This window comes from Ictalurus furcatus, chromosome 3 (assembly GCF_023375685.1).
Source record: "Ictalurus furcatus strain D&B chromosome 3, Billie_1.0, whole genome shotgun sequence".
Classification (NCBI taxonomy): Eukaryota; Metazoa; Chordata; class Actinopteri; order Siluriformes; family Ictaluridae; genus Ictalurus; species Ictalurus furcatus.
In genome coordinates, this window is record NC_071257.1 from 24,308,295 (window position 1) to 24,333,680 (window position 25,386).

General features: G+C 39.1%; 1 protein-coding gene across 2 annotated transcripts in view; it reads left to right on the forward strand.

Moving 5' to 3' along the window:
* LOC128605857 (inositol polyphosphate-5-phosphatase A) overlaps positions 1-25,386 on the forward strand; it is a 184,218-nt gene that overhangs the window by 17,256 nt on the left and 141,576 nt on the right. For both annotated transcript variants that reach the window (XM_053621663.1, XM_053621664.1), the window contains exon 2: positions 25,354-25,386. This exon is cut by the window's right edge and continues 9 nt beyond it. In XM_053621663.1, coding sequence (XP_053477638.1) covers positions 25,354-25,386 — 33 coding nt within the window. The remainder of the gene's footprint in view (positions 1-25,353) is intronic.

Consider the following 25,386-nt stretch of genomic DNA (forward strand, 5'->3'; position numbering starts at 1 on the left):
CGCACTAATAGCCTGGGCATGAAATCTGCTGGTCCCAAGCACCCAGGCTAGTTATTGTCCATTGCTACCAAAGATTGACAGGAAAGCTATTCCAGAGTTTCTATATGTACCTGTAGTTTGCTATTCTTGGCATTGATATCAGTTGCATTTACTGGTCGGAGACAGTGAGGTGGATTATAAGAGGTTGGGAGTGATGGGAGCAATGTTTTCTTCGAGACATTCAACATCAGCCATTAAATAAGATGAAAAAACAAAAGAGACACTTAACCTTTAAGGATTGCAGTGTACATGACAGACAATTAGTGTTTTTGCCTCTGTGTTTGAGTGTGTACATGGCTGTTTTAGTGGTCCTGGTTTCTCTCACTCACGGAAAGCATTAGCGCAACTATAACAGAGAACTCTTAGAGCAACATCAGTATTTCTGTCTTTGCCACAAGGTGCCCATTTATGGCAAATGTGCAGTAGAGGTTGGCAATACAATAACCCGTGCTTTGCATCAGTGATTTTGTGTATTCACATGTGCACACACAGAAGAGTAATCCATGTAGTTTAACTCCGGTGTCGTCTTTGTGGTAGTATCAGATTGCCACGTGTTTTCACTAGAGACCTTTTAAGTAAAGCAAACGAGTCATTTTGAGAAGGTGATCAGGGAATGCCATGTGTGGTGGATACTTAAAAGGTCCTAAGCCAAAAGCTAGGGTGTGTTTGGGGAGGGGGGATATTTCATTGCACCTACATTTCCTCTGAGAATTTCTCCACAAAGCAACTCCACCTGAACTCACAGCGCCTCCTGTTTCCTTTGCACTCTGCATGAGTGGAACAGTTGTGAGGAGTTTTGGAAACGTGCCTAAAAAAATGTCATGTTTACAGAGTTGAGTAGATTTGTGCTGCTTGAATGGTGTTGGTTGTATATTGCTGCTTGGGTCTGGCCTTAAGGGAATCCACCAAACACTGAAGCTTTGGTTGGTCTGTGTAAGCTATGCTAATTAATTCCTAGTCAGTAGCAGGGAGGGCAGTGTGAGTCATGTCCCATCTCCAATGACTGTAATTTGGTTGTCACTTGAAGTAAAATTGGAAGGCCAATGGAACTTTTCTCACCAAATCGTTTTTTTGTGGTGTTTTGGTGGCTATTTCTTCTTGTTTAAGGCTTATCACCACCATTGGGTCTGAAGGCTGGTGAGGAGTTATCACTCTGTTCTTTGTTTACCTGCTCTCTGCATTTTCCATTTCAGAGGTATGGCTTCATCATGGAACCAAAGGTTATAGGTGTGTAGGCATATACAGTGTTAATTGACTATATTTGATAGACCTTGATGTTTCCTAATATTTTCAGCTAGCATCAGGCTTCAATACAGAAGCAAACCTCATAATGTCGAGCTGTTTTTTTTTTTTTTAAGTTGTGAATGTGAACAGACATATTTTAAAAAATATTTTAAAAAATATATATTTTGTGATAGCACTGTTAATTATGATAAAGATTGGACATTTCAGTACAGGGAAATTTTAATGTTGGCACATACCTACAGCAAATAGTGAATACACATTTGATGGAATGCATAGGTGTGAAGAGAGCTTTCAGTTTTAAAGTGAACTTTGAGTTCTGTGCTGGTTTTTCCTCACTGACTGCTGCAACTTGCTGGTCAGGACTAAGGTTATCGCCCGCATGCTGTTTACTGGTAACTGCATTTTCCATTTTCCACTTTGGAACAATGCAGCAGCTGTAGAGCTTATAGTTCCCTTTTTTTCCGAGGCCTATTTTTATCCCAAAGCGGTGGAGCTTCTCAGTTAAAGACATCCTTTCCTTCAGAAAACCCTTAACTTGCCCTCGGAGGCACCCTGCAACTAATGTCATAGTCTGAGCTCTATTTTAAGAAAAAGAGGAAAAAAATAACTTGGTCGTTAATATTGTCATTCTTAGTTCTTGGAAGTTCTGTTGTTTTTTCCCCCACCACTTGACTGATGACTATTTTTTGTTGCTGTTAGTTCATTGTTGTGCATTCATGTGCTTCCTGCATGTATGCACTTTGGAGTGTTAGGCTGAATTGGCATGGCTTAGTGCATTCCAAAGAAGGGAGTTTCCCTCTGGGGCTGTTTTAGCTAAGGTTCATTCATCCCCCCCACCACACTGTCAGCTCCCACTGCAGCCAAAAAGCTTATTAAAGATTTGAAATATTTATTCCTGTGATCACTCAGAGGTTCCAGTTTATTACTTCCTACTATCTCTATGCTTAATAAACTGGCAAGTAAGTGTTTGTGTGTATAGATTACATATTATTAGGTATACAACCAATCTAGTAACTAGGAAAAAGACGTGCTCTATTTGAGTTTCTTAAAAAAAAAAAAACCTTGCCAGAAAGGGTCACACACAGAGCACATGACACTGACTAGACTATGACACTACATACATACATTGGTACTGGGATGCCACGGGATGCAACAAAAAAAGTCACAAGAGCAGGAGGTTTTTATTTTCACGTGGGCCATTGGTCAGCTAGGAAGCTCATGGGCATGAGCCAGGGGTCAGATATGAAGCTTGCAGGATAAAGAAAGATCACGTTCACTAATGTGAATGTAAAGTAACTGCCATTTTCATTTGACTACTATTTTGTTTATATTAACATAAACATCATTTGAAGATGACACAGGCACATATGACAAAATGAAAGTGGGCAAAAGGGATTAAAAAAGCAGTCCTGCGCACACAAAAAAAAAAGTATTTAAGCCACGCCCACTTCACGCTTAAATCCGAGTACTGATGTTCAGTACTAAACAGATACAGATTGTTGTATACACCTACCTACTAGACATACTGAGCTGCCAGTTTATGTACGCCACCACCTTAGTGATTGATAGCCTGGCGACTCAGTGTATATGGACAACGGAAAGAAACGAAGCCCATTTTCCTCAACTCTGAGCTCCCGTTCTACATTTCCTCAAACCACAGCACGGTCCTGTATTACACAGGCCACTTGTCAGGCTGTGTTCCTACTCTTAGCCTAAAGTGTTGCTCATACCATCTGCTTCCATCAAGCCTCTCTGTGAACCCTCCTTCTCTTTAGAAACATAGATTGGAGTCCAGCTGTGGAGGAAGAAAACACTTGCTCGCTTAACTCCTACTGAAACATCAAAAGCTCTACAGCTCCATCAACCCTAACTGCAAACCCTAAACCCTTAGTCAAAGCATCAAAAATAAACCCTGCAGCAGATGGTGAGCCAGTGGGAGTGATCTGTGTATGGTGTGTCACAGTTTCGTGGATAATCACAGCAAAGGATTGGACGGTTACCTCACCACTGGCTTTTTCAAGATACAGATTCAAGTGTGTTTCTGTGTATGTGCGATACTTTTCCATGCAGCCACTGTCTCTTTCATCTTAAGATCGGACTAGTTTTACAAGGCGAGGTGAGATGAGGCAATTATTACAGGAGTATATCTGGACTTTTAGTCAAGATTGCATCATATCCTGTGAGAAAAGAGACTTTTCACTTTTTCTTCAGTATAAACACACTCCAGAAGTGCTCTTCTCGGCTGCCTTCCGGCAAAAACAAAATGAAACCAAGTCTTGACTGAGTTTAAAACACAGAACAATAAAATAGACAATGTTAAAAAGGACTTGTCAGAGAAATGATTCTTCTTATCGATTTTTTTTTTTTTTTTTTTTTTTTTTTTTTTTTTTTAAACACAGGTAAAGCCTAGATTCATGTTATGGTCTTTATCATTAGGTCATCACTTAATGCTATTAAGTGATGACCTAATGATAAAGTGCAACGTGCAGAGCCACTATATACAGTGGTTTTAATAAAGGTCAAATAGAAATTGACAGGAAGTGGTCATAAGTAAAGGTCAGATATTGTATTAAAAATTAGGTCCGTGTGTCACTCCATTATTGCACACAGATCCCATGCAAATGGATCATAATTGCTACAGATGCCTTCTGGCAACATTACTTAACAATCACATGTCTGGAAATCTGATCCTGATGAACAGTAAATATTTTCTTGACTTTTCACCACTGTAGTTCAAATTTCAGACTGTGGTTCAAGTGATAATTTTATAACGTTGAATTAAACAAGGAGACAGCAATTATTATGGTAGGACGGTATTGCGTTAACCTGCACACTGTAGTGTCGAGAGCTGTGTGTCTGTGTAATTTCAGTGGGGGTTTTGCAGCTAGACAGATGGAGAATGTGTTCTCTCTTCCCCTCTCCAAATGTAAATACCAAAAGCTCATGGAAGCAAGGCACCACCGGGTTTTTTACGAGCTTTGGCACCTCATCAGGACTAAATGAGACAGCTGTCTTGTAAAAGAAGTGTGGAACAAGGGTACATTATGCTACAACGCTGATGAGCTTTGTTTGCTGAGCATGACCTGTGTGTTATTAGATTTGCTCAGTGTTTAGTAGTGCAACAGCTGGACAGATGTCACTGGGGAGAAAGAAGCCGTGCCAGCGAGGTTTGCCTGGTGCCAGTGTTCCCAGGAACAGAAATGGTCATCCTTAATCTTTAAGCAAATTCATAAAGAGGTTTTGGGCAAGTACTATGTCATGGAAATGAACACTCAAATAATTTCATATAAACTTTTTTCTTACACACCAAACGCATAGCCGGCCCAGAGACTCCTAAGCGAGCCAGCCTGTCTGGCAGAATCTGCTTTTAACGACAGGACTATTTCCGTTGAATTTGACCGCAACTGTTTTCCGTGCACTTTATTCTGGTTTTGAACTGTTCCGCTACTTCAGGAGTGCCTGAGTGTGGTCTGCTCCTTCTGAGAAATCTAGCATTAGGAGTGTTTTATCTCTGTATTGATTTGCTGCAATGTGATATACACATGCTTTGAATTGCAGCAAGCCGCTTCTCAAGAAGCAGTCAAAACCTCAGCTGATGAATGAGTTGACATAGTGATGGAGGTTTAGCCCATGTGAATCAGGGATTTCACAGGAGAGTGGCAAATAAACCATGTATTTGTGTAGCTGTTGTGGTAGATGCCGTGTTTTCTTTTGAGAGTCATTTTAAATCAAACTTCTTAGAGGTTTGATAACTAGCCAAACCCAGCCTGGCTAGCTGCACTGGCATTCACAAGTAATAATAATAAAACAATAAAAGTTTCATATAACAGTCCCTCCAGGATTTTTCTATATTATCACTGATGTTCTGCAGATTTGGTCCAAGACACATCATGTGACGTCATGCATTCAGTCAAAGCCTCCTTCGATTCACGTGCGTCGAACATGAGTACAGCTAATTTATTGCAGTTGCAATTTCACCAATTCAAGCTCAAAAACTAGGGATGGGCGATATGGACTTAAAACTAGATCACGATATTTTCTGGTATTTATTACAATAATGATATCAGTGACGATATAAATATAGTACCATTCACCACTGTTTTTAGCAACAAGTGATAGCTGTGATCTTGAGAGCCTCAGAAACACAAACATTGATCTAAAAGTAAAACTGATTTTCTGTCATTAAACCAGCTCCAGATTGTAGAGCTAGCTCCTCGTTTAGTGATAAACTCCTCCTCAGCTTCACGTCCGCCTTCCGCCGTACTTGTTTTCGCTCTGCACATGAGCTGCAAATGGGTTGTACACCATCGCACACACAAATACGTCATCAACTAGGCTTTATCATTATCATCGCGGGAATTCTTATATTGGGCAGAATTTCTACCGGTATATCGCAAACAATAAAATATCGCCCATCCCTAACAAAAACTTGAAAAAAAAAAGACACCGCAAAATCAAACATTTTTGGCAACTGTCTCAAAAAACCTTAATGTGAAGTAAAAATAAATAAATAAAGAAAGTGTGTATAAATATGTGTAAATAACTTGCCAGTAAAAGTAAGGCAAATAATAAAAGCTAATTAAAGGCTAAAGTGAAAAATGTTTATGTTTTGAGCTGTTTTTATTAAATCTGGATGAATAGATGGAGCCTGAGGAATGTTTAATGGTAATGCGTTCCAGATTTTTGGTGCATAAAAACAAAAGGCTGCTCCACCACTCATTAAGTTAGAATATGGAGAAATCTAGTGCTACATGATTTGAAGCGTGTAAAACATGGTTTATCAGAAAGTTTAGAGACATATGAAACTACCTCTAATACATTTTTATAGTCAATTCTAACGGAAACAGACAGTCAGTGGAGTGATGCGCAAACTGGTGTAATATGATCTTGTTTTCTAGTACATGTCCTGTAGTCAGCCCCCCCACCGCCCCACCCTTTTGCACAGCCGTAGTGTTTTTCTCTCGTTCTCGCATCCTCTCCTGAACAGGAAAAGCCCAATTACAGAGATATCAGCGCTACACTGCAAACGTGATAGCCTGTGAAATGTCTTGTGCGCTTCTTTGTGAGACTGTGTTTGTCCTGCTTGCAGAGCAAACAGGATGTCGTGTTCTGGAGAAAGGCAGGAGATAAGACAGGAGAAGAAAGAGAGGAAGATGAGTGGACAGACTGGCGGGTGGGTTTGAGGCATCAGGATGTAAGGGTAGAGTTGAAACCGAGGCTGGACAGTGGACCGCTGTGTTTTGTGGGCCGTGTCACAAACAGTGACAGCTGACTGAGAGTAATTAGGGAGGGTCTGAAGATGGATGGTGCCCTACTGTAGTTTAAAGGAAGCACAGAGTCGTTCACCTCTTCGTGTATAACGCCTCTAACCATTTCCTGTTTACTGCCTGTTCTTGTGTGAGACAGTATTCATATTCTTCCATTTTGCTTAGGTGTCTTGGCGCCATGCTGACTTTGTGTGTGGAAAGGGTTTTTCCTGAGAAATGATTAAATAGACCACCATAGTAGCTGTAAACGCCCTTTGACTCCTCCTGTACACTTCTTCCTTTTCCTGGTCTCTGAACAAGAGCTTGTTCCAGTCCAAACCGTTTCTGCAAGCTTGTAAATCTTTGCCAGGCTGATTCTCTTTCTCTCCATGCTCATGAATAACGTAGACTAGGCTTAGCATGCCTTGCTTTGTAAAAGTTTCGGATAAGATCTCAAACAAGTTTTGTAATAGTCTTTGCACATGTCGCTTTATGTATAAACATGCACTATATGGTAAAAGTTTGTACAAAAGGCACCTGACCGTCACACCTACATGTGGTTCTTCCACAAACTGTAGGAGGTCTTTGCATGCTGTAGCATTACAGCTTCCCTTCACTGGAACTAAGGGGCCCAAACCAGTTCCAACATGGCAGTGCTCCTGTGCACAAAGTGAGGTCCAAGAAGACACGGTTTGCCAAAGTTGGTGTGGAAGAGCCCTGACGTTACACCCCACCAAGCACCTTTGGAATGACCTGTAACCCTGGAACGACATCAGTGCTTGACCTCACTAATGGAGCAAGAATCCTCACAGCCACACGCCAAAATCTAGTGAAATGCCTTCCCAGAAGAGTCGAGATTATTATAAGTGCAAAAGAGGGAAATCTCTGAGATGTTCAACAAGCACATATGGGTGTGATGGTCAGGTGTCCACAATCTTTGCGCCATATAGTGAAGCTTTCACAACGTAGTCTATTCAAGATTTAAACTCTTGATGCCCATCAAAATGACACAATGAACTTTTCAGCATACTTCAATATAAGAATATAATAAAAGTGCTCATACCTGCTTGTGGCTTTGGTTTGGCACATCTGTTAATAATCTTGGTTCGCAAATGGTTGCATATGGTGCAACTCTACATAGGTTGGCAATCTTACGTGAAGACACAGTGAAGACATGACATTAAGCAGTTCAGTAAATGTAACCGGCAGCAGGAAGTGTCATTTTATTTATTTAACTGTCTGGAGACACACCAAGGACAAGCCCTCTTATAAATAATACTCTTGTAGTCCATCCATCCATCCATCTTCTACCGCTTACTCCTTTTCAGGGTCGCGGGGGAGCCTGGAGCCTATCCCAGGGAGCATCGGGCACAAGGCGGGGTACACCCTGGACAGGGTGCCAGTCCATTGCAGGGCACAATCACACACACACCCACACACCCATTCATACACTATGGACACTTTAGACTCGCCAATCAGCCTAACATGCATGTCTTTGGACTGGGGGAGGAAACCGGAGTACCCGGAGGAAACCCCCGCAGCACGGGGAGAACATTACTCTTGTAGTATTTTTATTTTTTTTTTTCAGACTGAAAAAAACAAAGTTTAGTTTTCATTTTATTTACTATATGACAATAACACTAAAATGAATGAATGAAACATTAGCACTGTGTCACAGTCGCTGTCATCGTGGATAGGCAGTGACTGGGAGTGATTGATGAGAAGTTACAGTGGCATTCAGAAGCGAGCAAAAGTGTAATACACTTTCTGCAAGTAATTTGTTGTGACTTGAGCTGAGACTACGTCACATCTGAGACTAATTCACACATTAATGAGACATCCACATGTGTTGTTGTGCCAAATATGATCAGAGCATAACGACTAAAGCATATGACAAAATGTCTTTAAACACCTGAGATCAGAAGTGTGGGTGAAACTATGAGCATTTTATTTCTCTTATTTGTCATGCTTCTGAATAGGGCCACGGTTTCAGTTAGACACAGTGTATGAGGATGAGAACCTCACAATTGACTTTTTTTTCAAATTGCTGATTAAAATGCATTTCCGTCTTTTACCCATCTTCAATTTATTTTTACTCAGTTGAGTTCCTTACTCCAGTGGTTCTCATCCCTTTTTATATCCAGCTGCGACTTCCCAAAATCACTGCAACCTCATTCTGGAGTACGAACCCCTACATCATACTGCAGACTTCTCTGTTTCTCTATACAAGTGACTGCACTGAAGATGCTTTGGCTGTGTAATCAGCTACAGTTTACATAATACATTTTTCTTTAATGTTCACAACTGGCTTGTGTTTTTAAAATGGTCGATTAATACCATGATACTGTGATGTTATCATACCTTGAACATTTCAAACCATAACATCCCTACTTCTGTACAAGTAAACAATATTGACCCCAATGACTCCTGGGCTATAAATCAGACTAACTATAGTCCTGAGCAGGTCCGCTGGGGCCTTGAGAAGTGAATATGTCCAAAGTTGGAGAAATCAGCATCACTGTTTTTCAGACACCGAATATTCCAGATAGAGAAGTGGGGCAGGGAAGAGAACTTTTACTTTTACACACTTTGACTGTTTTAGGACAGTGTCGTCTACAGGATGTGTGGGATTTGAACGCTTTTTTTAGTCCTTAAGACTTTAATCCAGGAGTTTGTCCTTTTTCTTCTTATGCACCTCGTTGAAGAACCTGTTCCTAGTGTCACAGTATTATAAATTATTATTGAACACCAGGCTATAGTCACTGTGTATACTGAGAAAATATATGCTTCCCAGTACTCAAATGTGACACGTTATCACCCCTAATGACTGGCAGTAAGGTAACACCTTTAAGAACTAATCCAAAAAGTGCCACCATTCGTTATTAATGTCAGTTTATTAGAATGAGCCATTTAAATCAAAGGAGGGGGAGCATACTTTGACGGATATAGACATCTGCAAATATTCATTATGTGGTTATGGTCTTTATGATCTCACTAAACCAGAGTTTGCCATTTTAACAATAAATGTGACCAGGAACCACTTATTTCCAGAGCAAGAGACTATTTTCTGAACATTGCAGGCGACCAACCACAGACCTATTTCCTGTTGCCTGTCGGTAGCCACGTGAGATTATCTTATTGTCTCACCACTAGCTGCTTCAAACAAAACGAAGTCACTTGAAAAATTGAGATTTTTTGAACATTTAAACCAGTGACTGTATCTCCCCCCCCCCCCCCCCAAAGTGTACCAAAGATAGCAGCTGTTTCATGGCGTGTGGATGGAGTGTCTGTGGCTGTGTCTATATTCTTGATTGAATAGGTTATATAGGAGCAGGGATTTGTCCGCTACTTCTGGTATCGACATTTCTTCAGGGCAATTTCTTGCTTCCGTCTCCCTTATCTTCTTTGCCCAAGGACAACTTTCTTGACCATCGTTTAGAACTTTATTTCTGTATAGAGTTGTGTGTTATTATATGTGATTCATAAACGAGTCTCCCTGAACCAAGTGCTTGTGAGTTTAGAAATAAAGCCTTGATTCAATATAGTTTTACTGGAAACTGGAGGAAAGGCTCTCCTTACTCGCTGGTGGAACTCCCTATGGACGAAATTTTTAGCTCTGCATGCTTTTCTCATTATTGGAATCCTTTGGGGGAAAATGACTGATTTGTACATGAAATCTGTTCCTTTTCCTCCAGTTCTGCAGTAGTGCCCAGGCAGTTGCCAGGAAGTTAATATGCTGTATAAAGCAATGTTTCTTGGACAATGTATGCATGCCTCTGTGTTGTGATCTCGTGCCAAATCTTGTGAACTTGTCATATGTTGTAGTCTTAAGTTAGACAAAACCACCTTCTCTGTTTCAATGCTCAGTAAAGCTAATTTGTCTGCTTCACTGGAGCCAAATGACTGTGTCAGATAACCACAGGGTGTAGTTTGACCATGCACTTGAGCCTTTTTTGGTTTGAGGAAGTCATGCGAATGCATGATGTGTCCAGTTCTCTCTACTGGCTTTTGTTACCCAGGATGAGTCGTAATTAGAAATATGATGGATACAACCAAAACTGAAAAAAAAAAAACCCACTTAATATATAATGTTAAATGTACACTAATGCATGGTTCATATAATACTCAGGTACTCACTTTCAGGAAGTGCTTTATCCTGGTCAGGGTTGCAGGGGATCTGGAGCCTGTCCCAGGAACTCTGGTCGTAAGGCGAGAATATACCCTTGATGGGACATCAGTCAATCACGAGGCACCATATACAGCATTCACACATTTATTCACACTTAGTTGGTTGACTGGCTACGCTAAATTGCCCAAGAGACGTTTTTGAGAGGTGGGAGGAAACTGAAGAACTGAGAAGAACAGGGAAAACATTAGCCAAGCTCTTGATTGAACTGGAGACCCTGGAACTGTGAGGCAGCAATGCTACAAGCTGTGCCACCATGCTGCTACATAACAGTCATTTCCAAAATATTTTGCCCATCCAAGAAGACATTAGATATCAGATGTACAAGCTGAACAGGCTTTGAGCCAAATTCTGACTTCAGATCTTTACAATTACATTTATACAGCACTTGTCTAGACACTCAAGGCTCTTTAAATTCTATGGGGGGGGTCAAACTCCCCTAGTGTGTAGCATCCACCTGGATAATGCGACGGCAGCCATAGTGCGCCAGAACACCCACCAAACACCAGCTATTAGTGGAGAGGAGAGAGTGATGTAGCCAAGTCAGAGATGGGGATTAATAGGGGGGCCTTGATGGAAAAGGGCTAATGGGGGAATTTCGACAGTGGGACTATATACGCCTACGAGACGTGTCCTGGGATTTGACCACAGAGAGTCAGGTCCTCGGTTTAACATCTCATCTGAAAGAATGCTGTTTTTACAGTATCGCATGCCTGTCACTATACTGGGGCATTAGGCCCCATACAGACCACAGGGTGAGCGCCCCCTGCTGACCTCACTAATACCATTTCCAGTAGCAACCTTAGTTTTCCCCAGGAGGTCTCCCATCCAGGTACTGGTCAGGCTCAACCCTGCTTAGCTTCAGTGGGAAACCAGGTGAGAACCACAGGGAGATATGGCTTTGGCTCTCATATTTTTTTCCATAAATAATAAGAGTACAGTGAAATAAATAGAGATGTCTAATGTGGAGGCCTTCTTCCTGGTAACACTTTAAATTTTATTAACCCCCATTGCTGGAGGATCATGCCACTCCCTGTTCTAACCGACAGGACGCACCCTATGATTGCTCCAAGACCACATGCACCCTATGATTGCTCCATGACCACATACACCCTAAAAGCAGAAATTATGAGTGAGTAAAAATCCACAGTGTGACACAACTCCTTTTAATTAATGTTTCCAACTGTAAAGCACCTGTGACTAAAGCTGGTGTGGACAGGAATATCTCAGATTTGGTGTTTTTGTAGTGTTGTTTTTTTTTTTTTTTTTGTAAAGCCTATGTGGTTCATGTGGTGGTCATAAAAGTGCCCACAAAACAACCTGTTCTCCTGGTAAAGCCACATCCTAGCATTATGAGCCTTTTAGGTTGTCTAATGTTCCATTAGTGTAGCTCTAGACTTTCACTCAGGGAAGTCTCTAATTTGTGTCTTCTAGAGAAATGATGTGGTACCAGAGCTCAACCAGACCTCATATTTCCTGGAAAGCATTGTTTCAATTAGGCTAAGTGTGTTGTCATATCCTGTACTAATGATACCAAAATCTGCGTACTGATTGCAGGCTTGTTCTGTTGGTTATCAATCTTCTGATCCTTCTCCATCATCGTCCCCACCTGTCTTCACTTGTCTCAGTAAGAATGGGTCAAGGCCACTGATTAATTCTAGCTGCTCTCTCATTCTCCATGGTCTCGGCCTAATTAGTTCTATAATGAGTGACCCTTGCTGAGGATTGCCTTAGCTTGCCTCTCTGAAGAGGGACACTCCATAACAATCCAAACAAGGAAAGACAGCAAACAGAGATTGCTCTTTCCCTCTGTTCCTCTCCCTCTCGGCCAGGATTGGAGTGCTCTGTCCTTGCTCAGTCTATATTTTTAGCCTGGCTGATGTTCCCCAGATACTGTACAGCCTCCTTTCCATGATGAGGAGCTCAAAACTCTGACAGGCATCAGGTAACCCTTGTTACCTGATATAATATACTGAAATTAAATATAGTTGCTTATAGTATTTAAGTATAAATCATCCAGTTGTCACAGTTGTTTAAATGGGTTTTAATCACAAAAAATATTCAGATTTGTGCCAGATATTTGAGTCTCATGAACTGAGATAGTAACTACATTTAGACAAATATATATGTGTGTATATGTATGTGTGTGTGTGTATATATATATATATATATATATATATATATATATATATATATATATATATATAATGGTTATATTTCAGGAGGTATTACATCACCACGGTGCTTTGCCAGAGCTTCATGTTATCTCATTTTCTTCTTTCTCTTTTACATTTGCTCCCTTTTCTTATTTAAATCCTCAGTTTTTTTGGGGGGGGGGTAGGTCTGGGGTTTGGGAGGGAGTGTGTAAGCAGGCACCAGTGGGCAGGTGCAATGTAGGATTTGCTTAGGGTATTTGTGACTTCCCACAGCAGAATAATTAAGATTAGGTTTTGGTTTGGGTTTCTACATGGTGGTTTCTTATTATTAAAGATTGAGAGAGTAGAGCGTTGTGCAGGTTTAGGAAGGAAGTGAAGATTCTCAGTACCCACTATCAAGACACTATCAAAGAATTTGATTATCCACAAGACTGATGTTTCATGTTGCTAAATGGTGTGCAAGGAATGAAGCAAAAATTGTCCATATTGTGTCTCAAATGTCAGTTACTCAATATTACTTTTTATTAATTATAAAACTGTTGTGTAAAAGCAATATTGCACATGCAATCTTGCTGTCACAGCTGTGCTGTTATTCAGTATAACTGCACTCTTGTGTGTGTGCAATATTGCTGAATTATAAATGAATAAATGAGCACTGCTGCAAACCCTTCCAGGAAACATGCATTCCAGCATTACAAGTATGCAAAAATGTTATGCCATTCTTAAAAAAAATAAATATTGAATTAGCTATAACATCAAATGTTCTCATACACACATAAACATGCAGCCCAAACGTACAAGATAGGGTGCCAGCTGATCCCTTAAATATGATCAAATCTGATATGATAAGACTTAGAACAGATTTAGAACAGCTTACATTCAATAACATTGATTATACCCCTATTCTGATTGGCTCTTAGGTTCTAAATTAATAACCGTTCTAAATTAATGTGCTGCATATAAACAATCGTAACCATAGTAACATACAGTTACAGTTGCATACAGTAGTTAAACTCATAGCTTCATTATTAGTAGAGACACAGCACAGACGCAGGTAATTCACACACACAATCTCTCTCTTTCTCTTTCTTTAATAACTATTTATTATAATTTATTCAAATAAATGTAATCTTATCACACTCCTTTATCTCGGTGTATGATTTAGAGCGATCAGAGTTCTAGATCTAATAAAATAACTAACTAAAATTTTTATCCTTCCAGTCAAATTTTGCACTGCAAACATCAATGACCGCTTTAAATCGTCAGTGCTGGCAAGTGACCCTGGTATAAGCGGGATAATCCATGGCTAAGTGTGCTTAACACCATTTTAATGCACTCAGCTTCTCGTCGGGTGGATCTTTGCCTCCACGCCATGCAATAAAATCACGTAATGCACACCTCGCTGCGGATTATCCCTTACTTACAGTATTCAATATGCACTGATGCAAAGGGTGATACATTGATGATACTGACTTGACACTCTGGGGTGCCATTAGATTAGATTTGACATATTTTCTAATCCGCTGACCCGATACAAATCTTAGTTTGTAAAAGGCAACTACTCCTCTGTGCATAACATAGAATTGTTACTAAGAGGAGGTCAGTATCAGGAATGAGTCGACGTTCAGAGCTCTGGTGCTTTTCTACTAAATATTGAGACAACTTTTCCTTTTGTTAAAGTACACGCGTTAAGTCTGAGGGTTATTTTTAGTCGTTTTCTTTCCTGCAATATAGATGTGAGGTAGTGGCACTTGGGCAGTATACACAGCAAGGCAGGGATTAAGTAATGAAGCTTTTGAAGTGGAAGGGCACTCCTCAGCAGGGATCGAGAAGTGAGTAGGTGTGTTTTGCAGCAGCTAGCGCAGAAACATACTCACACTTTGGAACGTGGACAGTGGAATCACAGTATGGCTAAACTGCTGTAAAGATGACTGTATACAGCTTTGTGAGCTGCAGCACAAGCAATGTGGAGACATGCCAGTGTCACGCTGCTCTCTCTTCTGGGTTTTGTCAGGAGGGATCACACCATCAAAACAAAATCACCAGGGAACATTTCTGTCCTCAAGCAGCGTATAGTGAGAACAAAAATGTTGAGCTAAATTGCAGTGCAAACACACCAGGAGAGCAAAGAATTGCAGCATAAGGTGCCCAGACACACAAAAAAAAGTGTGTTCTGCATCTGGAAGAATGTAATTTAGCATAAAGACAGATTGGTAGTTGTTGGCCAGATGTTGCCTTTTGTGTAGGCAGTATATATAACCAAATATGTTACCATGAGAAATTTTTCTATATTGATCAATCTTGATATTTATCATTATAGATAATTGCACATCATCATCACAGGTCTTAAAGAAAAGACTCTGGTGGTATCCTTACCTAACCTGTTATTGTGGTCAGGGAAGGCGTAACCACTAAAGTATTTGAAAATAAATGAGATGTGTGTGTGTGTGTGTGTCTCTCTCTCTCTCTCTCTCTCTCTCTCTCTCTCTCTCTCTCTCTCTCTATATATATATATGTATATATATGTATATATAATATGTATATATGTGTGTGACTGATTTTTTTTCTTTTTTTTTCTTTTGGGGAGCTTATGTTATAAATACTGTACAGTTAGGTAAGATCCTGTGATGATGATAAATATCTCCAGTCCCAGAATAAATCAGCCAGTGCATCCTGCTTTGATTTACAGAACAAAAGAATAGTGGCTATTAGCAATAACCACACAAGAGATTAAATCCTGCCCAATATGATTAACTGGCCCATCCAGTCTTTCCGCGCTTCCAGTAAGGAACGTGTTTCCACGAAGTGACGTGCAACCCGGCACATGGGATACTTATTCTTCTAAGCAGAACGGATGATCACAGCACGGTCACGCTTACGATTTCTGAAGAAGTTACGTTAGGTATTTAAGTTGTATTTTGATATTTGGAAAGAAACATGACTGCTGTCTTTCTCACACTCTGTTTCTCTCTTAGCTGCTCATCTAGGATACAGTTAGTTTTAGTTTCATTAATCACACTGAGTATTGCATAACGCAGGTTTATTCACTGCTTTCACAATGGATTGCACACTTTTTTTTTCCCCCTCAGCCATCTAAATCAGCCTCATGGTTTGTGTTCTGTACCGTAGGATATGTAAGTGTCTGTGTGTGAGAGAGAGAGTGAACGAGTCAGGTGAGGTATTTTAAACGAGCTTGATTTGTTTATAGTACATTTTAAATGAGTTGGGTTTGATTTGGCAAATGCCAGTGGGTTTTATTGATTTTTAGAGCACTAGTGCATCTAAAGTGTCTCTAACCACTACTCACTGTTGTCTTTCAAGACAGAATTCCTGCAGATCTTTGAAAAGTTTGAAAACAATTTATAAAATTCATAAGATGTTTGGAAATACAATGTATATATCATATATTAGGTATAATTTTTTTTTCACAATTTATTGTTAATCCAAACTGTTGATTGAGGAGGCAATTAGACAATGAAAATGAGCGTGTAAATCCAATTAAAACGCACATATTATGGTTTTGAAATGTGCCTAATTTTGTTTTAAAGGTCTCATACAATAGATTTACATGCATCCAAGGTCAAAAAACACTTATAATTTAAATTGCAGCATTACCTTTTTTCCCCCAGTGTCAAAAATGCCTCGTTAAATGATCCGTTCTAAAGGATTCATTCTAAACTCCTCCTTTCAAAGAGCATACTCTGTACTGATTGGTCAGATGTCCCAGTCTGTTGTGATTGGTCTACTGCTGTCAGCGTGTGTCAAAAAGGAAATGCCCGCTACCATAATGAGTCTCAGCTCCGTCTGTTTGCGAGCAGCCGATGAAGACCATAGGCGGGGTTTTTTGTTACAAACCTATGTAGGTTAGTACAGGAAGTAAGTCTGGAATTACTAATGAATCGTTTCACTGTTCAGAATCGGGTACTTCTTTTGGGAGTCAATAACTCCGTTTGTTTGATTTTTGAAACTTTGAAACAGACTGTTTCATTCACAAACAGCTCTATAACACACTACATGAAAGCTAATATCTGAAAAACTATAATAGGTGCACTTTAATGGATGGAGGATGGAAAAGAAAAACAGGACCAGTTTGCATTGAGATTCGAGATAAAATACAGTACATCGTAGGTGCCAGAATTTTTCACATAACGTATGTCGTATATTTGTTTAATGTCGTCTGCATTTATGTGTCAGCAGTGAAGGAGCAAATGTTAGGGTTCCAATGCTACAGAGAAGTTTTTGAATCTCATTAAGGAATTTTATGTAACAGACCACTTCAAGGCTGTCTTGTTCTAGAAGAAATGGAAATATGTGAGAACCGTGGCACGCTGTGATGCTTGGAAAAACTGAACTTAAACAATATCCTGACTAAACTGCATAAATGTACCTCATGGAACTGCATCAGTTTTAAATGCAGAGTGTAGTCACCCCAAATATTGAAACCCCCCACCCTTTAAATTTCTAATTAATTATACACGATTTTTATATGTGGAAATGTGTCATTTCCTTGTTTTTGAAGGCATCTTTGACTTCATACATAGAAATATGTATATAGAAATATATTTATATAGAAAGACATTCCAATTGGACGCAGTAGAGATTAATACAATTGTGTTCTTGGGTAAAATCTCAGAAGCACTGTTAGCAGTTAAAGGTGCGCTGTGTTGATCGACTCATGCATTGGATTATCAGGTGAAGGTGGATGTTTAACAGTGTTTTTACACAAAGTTGATCTCAATTTCTTGAAAAGAACAAAAAGTTTGATCACAGGTTTTAAAGCAGTATCCCTTGATTTAGAGCACAGCAAATCCTTTAACATTAATAAAAATGAATAACTATAGAGATTTGATATCATGCCATATATTAAGAGAGAGCTTGTGTTGAAATTAAGAAAGAATTCCTTTGCCATCATCTATGCCGAAAGCACGAGCTATTAGAAGCAAATGACTGGACCACTGTGTGTGATGATGATTATTATTATTACTACTACTATTATTAATTTTTTTTTTTAAGTATAAAAAAAGCTCTGAATTTGGTTTTTAAAAAGCATGCAGCTGATGTTTGAGCTGAATTTTAGTGGACTAAGAATGAACTGGGTCAGAAGGAGAGAGCGTGCGAGAGAGACAGAGTGAGATCGCACGAGAGAGGGAGAGAGAGAGAAGAGTTGGCAGAGTAATTAAGGGAGACCTCACCGAGTTACAGAGGTATTCTTAGCCCTCCTTCAGTGCAGACCCATCTCTAATTAGCGGCAAAGTAACTGATGCTTAAAAGAGAGAAGGTGCAGACCTCATTTTGTAGGAAACCTCCAGAGGAAGTGAGGCCTACTTCTGCACTCATTCTCTCGAGAGCGGCACTCGGTGGCGAGGAGAGCGACCCTGTATACACAGCTGCTCAAGGTCACTGCTCTTCAACACTGATATCCTGCAACTGTTTTACAAATATACAATCTACTGTTGCACGTACCAGTGCTTTCACTTCGAATTCACATTTACAATCATTCATCTGGCTGAATATAATCTAGGTACAGGGCTGTCAAAGCTAGAAGTGTTGCGTTTTTTGTTTTTTTGTTTTTCTTTACAAAATGACCAGCCACAAGTGAAAGCTAGATACAGCCACAGTTAAACACACATACGCTTGTACGCACGCACTCACACACTCACACACATTATAAACCAGAGACAGAAAGCCACAATGTAACACAAGGTCTGACTCAGTAGTGCTAAAAAAAAACAACAAAAGCAGTCAGGCTATGAATAAAGCTGACTTGCTCAAGAGCCAACTAATACATATAACTGCAAAGCAGCTGGTTCTTTGTCAGTATACAAAATTAAATTGTATAATATATGCAGGTGTAGACTGTGATTTCACATGTAGTCTAGGACATGAATGAACCAGAACTGAAATTAAGTATTGTCATTGAGGCAGCTTGACATTTTTCTTCACGCAGTTCTGTGTTGTTGTTGTTGATGTATTGATGCCATTGTTTTGTGACCAAATAAATCATTGCTGTATAACTTGTCTCAATCAACATTACATGCATCGCACATGATACAAAAATTGTTTGTTTTTAGCTGTAATTGGTATGAAAGCGTAATAATAGTATCAGACTAAACCTAGACTTCATTACATTACAGCATTTGATAGACGCCCTTATCCAGAGCGACTTCAGTCACTGAATTTTATGAAAAGCTTTATGATCGATTAACTCATTTTAAGGGTTTTCATTTGAGTTACAAGCTGATTGATCAAAGTGCACAAAATGTCAGTGTGGTATTTTTGACATATTTCTTAAGAAACGGAAGAAACCATTGGAAAATATGAGGTAGCATTAGACATGTACAGGACACAAAATGTAAGAGCTTCTTAGGGACCAATATGATAAGACAAACTGTTTAAAAATATTGTCAATTATTATACCGGTTTCTCCGGAGAGATGGGTATTCAAATTTGTAATTTTAGAAATTTTGAAGTTCTTGATGAGGATGTAAGTGTGTAGGCTGTTGTTTCCGGCATTGTTTTTCTTTTTTCTTTCCTGTTGTCTAATTTTTTTCAACTTACATGCCAAACAGTTGAATAAAGATTTCAGTAAAGATTAGGGCAGCATGATTCATGATGAAATAGGAATCACTGTTTGGGCTCAGAATTGAGATTACAGCTCTTACTAATGACTCTTGACCAATTTTGGAAATAACTATGTTTTGGGATGACTGCTTGTCTACACTTTGAATTACTAATTTAATAACATATTTGTCAGTCCCTCCAGGATTTCGTGATTTTTGCAATCACTGAAATGAACGCAAAGTCAAGCAAACTCCTCTATATTCAGAGGAGCTTGCAATTTTTCAGAATTAACCCAGATTTTCTGCAGGTTTGGGCCAAGCTGCATCGCAAAATTTGAAGAAAAAAAAAAAAGCAAAATCAAACATTTTTTACTGTAACAATTTAAAAAAAAAAACAAAAAAACTAAAAAACTCCTGTACAGACAGATTTGTACTAGAATAGTTAAACAAATAGCAAAAAAAACTGCTATTTAGTATAAACCTTTAATTATATTATAGTACCAGAAGTGCAGTGTGTTCTCCTAAAGTTAAAAGGAAACCAGCATAAGCTTATATGTCTGTTATCAATTTTTGAAGGGGAAATCTCTCATTTGATATAATATTTAGAAGCAGGAACTAATCCAAACACAAACTAAAAACATCGACTTAGACTTATTCACAGCGAGTGTGGTGTCTGTAATTAAACATGTCTATGATATCTCTCTATGATGGTAAATGCTCTGCACTTATATAGCACTTTTATCCAAAACGCTTTACACTGTGTCTAACCCATCTTCATCCATTCACACACACACACTCACACACACTCACACACTCACCCACCAATGGTAGCAGAGCTGCTATGCAAGGCACTAACGTGCCATCGGGAGCAACTTGGGGTTCAGTGTCTTGCCCAGGGACACTTAGGCATGTGGAGTCATGTGGGCCGGCAATCAAACCGCCAACCCTACGATTAGTGGACAACCCGCTCTACCACCTGATCCACAGCCGCCCACATCATGACAAAACTCAAGTGTCTGCATGTCTACTAAGTAGTACTTAACACTGTGCATGCGGGCTCTTTTCCTGTTTTTGATGTTTGTGACCTGCACCCTGATACGATCGTTGCGTATCCTGAATTTATTTACACAAAACTACAATCAATATTTATAATAATATTTTGTAAAAAATAATGATTATTGCGGCATGAACCTAAATACACAAGCATGAAACGATATATCGGCTAAATGGACCATCAGCCTGTGGGCACAGCTTTTGTTTTTTTCCACTCTCTTGACAGTTATGTTTTTAAAATGGATCACTTTTCCATGGGAAGCACTTTATACAGATGAATAAAAACAAATTTTTGAAAACTATTTTGTTGATATGTTAAGTAGATCAGTGCAATATTAATGAATGCTTAAATAATTAATCATGCCAGTGTATCCTTCTGCCTGCTGTATCTCATAAACCACTTGAGGGTGAAATTTGTTCTTTTGAATAACGTGCTCTGTGCATAATGTGTATGTGTGAGCAATGACTCACTCTCCCCTTTCGTTTATTTGATACATTTAGTCGTTGTTTGTTAAGAGAGTTTCGTTTTATTCAGTACATAATATTAAACATTAGTTTAGGATTAATTTGTTGCTTTTCACTACACATGGGTGTTTTGACCCATTTTACAGTTCACTCTCAGTTTTCTAAGGTACTGTATCTCCCCCCTTTCTTCTGTAAACGTGATCATGTAATACAGTGTCCAGGGTCATTGGTCACAGTAAATGAAGACGAGGTATAAAGGGAAATGAATTGAGATTGCTGTGCAGCTATAATAAAGATTAAAAAAAAAAAAAGGTTTTCGTTACAGTTTAGAATCTTTATTGTTTCAGTTTTTAAACGGGCAAAGTTTAAAAATGCAGGCAGAAACCATCCAGACTTCAATTTCTAATTATTGCGAGCATAAAGCAACATGTTTACCTCTTACCTCCAGGGTTGGGGATTCAAATCCTGCCTCCGCCCTGTGTGTGTCGAGTTTGCATGGTCTCCCCGAGCTTCGGGGGTTTCCTCCGGGTACTCCGGTTTCCTCCCCCAGTCTGAAAACGTGTGCTGTAGGCTGATTGGCATTTCCGAATTCTCTGTAGTGTGTGAATGTGTGTGTGATTGTGCCCTGCGATTTGTTGGCACATTGTCCAGGTTCCCCAAGTTCCTTGGAATAAGCTCCCCGCGACCCTGTGTAGGATATGCCATATGGAAAATGGTTGGATGGATAAAGCAAGGGATCTTGTGAACTAATGTGCCAAGCTTTTGTGCGAGCTTTTATAAAAGATCCTTCAGCTTATTGTTTGTTTTGAAGGTGATTTAAAAGTGTTCCCTTTACACATTTGGAGTTTTGATGCTCAAGTGGCAGTCTGGGGAGTTCTTGGAATTGACTCTTAAGATGTTTGAAGGTGCCATTTGACAGACTGTGCTACTGGATGGACGCACTTTGCCATTTTTCTGAGTGTGTACTTCTTTAGATGGATTTTTTTTTCATATTTTTTTCACATGCCTTAAATCATTAAACATAAACTACAACGGATAGAATCTCATTTTCTGCATACCACATACTGCATAATTCAAGATATTAAAACGTGTTGAGGCATGAGTTATAAGTGATGAGTATACTGAACATTTGTCATGCTGAACAAGGTCTTTGCAAACTATAGTGATTTTCCTATTCAGTCTGATTTGATGGCTCACGCTCACCTGAGTGTATTGTGCAACGTGTGCATTTTTTTATTTGAAAACCTTGTGGGCTGGTAAGTAAAGACAAGATCCATTTTGAGACCCACGTCTTGGAAAGAAGTGAAAGTTCTTGTAGCTTTGGGTAGTTTTGTGTGAGTGGGCGGCCGGTTGTTAGTCCAGTGTTTGGGAAAACTTTGGACAAGGGCTCAGCTTGTTCTCTCTAATTCTTAAACACACATTCACAGTGCTGTGGAGAGTCTTCAAAAATATTCAGCTAAATAACATTTATTTATTCTTGTCTCAAGATGTTTGTTGAGAACAAACAGATGTTCATCTAGTTTCTTTTGTCCCTGACACACAAGCACAAACCAGTTATGCAGACATACAGGTGGAACACAAGTGCTGTCTTACTGTCCATATTTAGTGTACCCAATTTTAACTCTCACACAATCTGTCTTTCTGACCCTGACTAATAACATGGCTGAGTTTTCTTGTCCTTATATAGCTGTGCAGGCGTGTGTGTGTGTGTGTGTGTGTGTGTGTGTGTGTGTGTGTGTGTGTGTGAGATAGATAGAGAGAGAGAGAGAGAGAGAGAGAGAGACCTATTCACCCCTGGGAATTGTGTTGTCTTCCCTTCTGTTACTCTTCCCCTCTTTCCCCATATTTACTACTCAAATTGCAGTTCCTTTGCTCCTGGGAATAGTTTTCTGGATCAAACCAGACTTATGAACCAAGTGAAGAAACAGATTTTGTGCTATTTTTAAGATTTGCTAAGCTGGAAGAGCATTAGGCTACTGCTGCTCAGAGTGTACAGGTTTGTTTTGGAGTGGGTTAAAATACGAACAGTTTTAGAATTCTGTAGTGATAGGAGATATTGAAACAGCTCTGTGGTGTGACTAAGACATGTCACAATGTTTTTGGTAGCTCAGTGGACAAGATGTTGGACTAATGGTCGGAATGTTGTGAGTTCAAATCCCAGCACCCCCAAGATGTCACTGCTGGGCTCTTGAACAAGGCTCTTGTTCGGTTGTGTGTGTGTGTGTGTGTGTGTATGTGTGTGTGTGTGTGTGTGTGTGTGTGTATATATATATATATATATATATATATATATATATATATATATATATATAATATGTGTATATATATAATATATATAAGGAGAGATAAATGTAAGTCGCTCTTGATAAGGGTGTCTGCCAAATGCCGTAAATGTTTTCATTAGAAAATGAAAAAATAAAAATCATACTACCTTGTACTATATAACAATTTTAATTGTCCTACACATTCTTACACCACCAGTATATACAGTAATGTTTACTCTGATTATATTATATTATACCAGACCTGCCAACCATTATGCTCTCCAAGTTAACATTGGAGTATAATGTGTATTGGAGTATAACGTATATTGGAGTATATCATTGGAGTATAACGTATATTGGAGTATAACATTCAAGTATAACGTATATTGGAGTATAACGCATATTGGAGTATATCATTGGAGTATAACGTCTATTGGAGTATAACGTCTGTTGGAGTTATAACGACTATTGGAGTATATCATTGGAGTATAATATATATTGGAGTATAACATGGGAGTATAACGTATCGCTCAAAAATGAGATTTATTTATTTTTTTAATTTGATCAACAGTGAAAATGTCAGCTTTGTGTAAGTTAATTGTAAGAGATATAAATTGAAAAATTTACTAGGTTTACAATTTTTTTTATTATTATTATTATTTTTTTTAAAACTGTTTATTGTGCATTACGGCAGACTTTAAAAATCCAACATCTAGCTCAGTTTTTGTGATTGCCTCATAGTATTTTTAAGCCTCCCCTAGTCTCCTTAAACCTGAAAAAGTGGGAATGCTCAATTCTGGATCATTAATCATGTTTTTAATTTTTTTTATTTTATGGTAACTCATGAGCAGAGAAAAATCAATATTGCATCAGCCTACCACTAAGGAGCTAAGTGGAAGTGCTGGCTCGACCCCTTGCTACAGATTCATGAACAGATTTTGAGCAGAATTTCTTGGCTGATATGAGCAAGGGTTCAGCAAGTGTTCTTTCGATCGGTGGTTCTGAAACTAGTTGTCAGGGCCACATTTTTGCTCTATCTCAACTTGCACAGCACCAGGTACAGAGCTAAAAATGTGGACCATTCACTGGGGGCTCTGAGGTCTGGATTGAGAACCACTGTTTTTGATTGTTTATTAGTTCTAGCTTTCGAACCTGCAGTTCTTCTCTGCTTTTCTAAGACTAATAACCCTAAGTTCTGGGGTTCCACAAACTGAAAAATGATGAAACTCAAGAGTGTAGTGGTGTGTGTAGTAAACTCACAAATTCACATTTTATGTTAACATATTAAAAGTAAAAAAGTTCAGACCGAAAATGCCACAAATGTCATCACTCATTTTAGAAATGAAAACAAACTCGAAATGCCGTGCCATCTTATATTTTGGCAAATTTTTAGCCTTTATGCATGCCACATTGTAAACAAATTAATGCTAGTATATAGCTGAACTTGCATTTAACGATTGTGTCAACTCAAACAAGCTTATTAATTAGCTAACTAGACTGTAAATTGATGGAAAACATGACTCATCGGTGACTTGAGATATTCACTCATCAGCACTGTCTGACTGTTTTATTTCTTGTGGGTGAGTTGTCAAAACCTTGATCTCAAGCAGTGTTTTATCACTACTCTTCAGTGCGGTGACTGACTGCATCATTCACAAAAGGTTTTGAGTCAGTGCCTTTTTAAACGGTGGTTGTTGTTATTAGTGTAAGTGTGGACTGCTATCAGGGGCCATTTGGGCTATGAAGCTATACATTCACTAAATTGAATAAATAAATATAAGAATATAACAACTAATATAAAAAGAATGGTGAGAAATGCAGTGTAGTATGCAAGCTTTCAGGAAAACAGGCCAGGGAATGTGGTGTGTCAGTAGATATCTCGCCATAACTAAGGTCCATTAACATAGACTGTACGTTCATGCTGGACATAGAGTTATTCAGTGTGAAGTTAAGCATAATCTCCAGGCTTGACATGCGTAATGCGTGTTTCTGCTTGTCTCTATTTGACTTAAGAGAGTCAACAATTGACACTTGCTTACATTATCCCAGATCTAAAGCAGCACTGCTAAGAAACTACTTTCTTCTTGACATTTTATAGTTTCAATGTCTCATTGTTTTCTCTTTCCTGTCCCCTTCCAGCCCGAAAACCTTCAGAAGACATGGCTGCGGGAG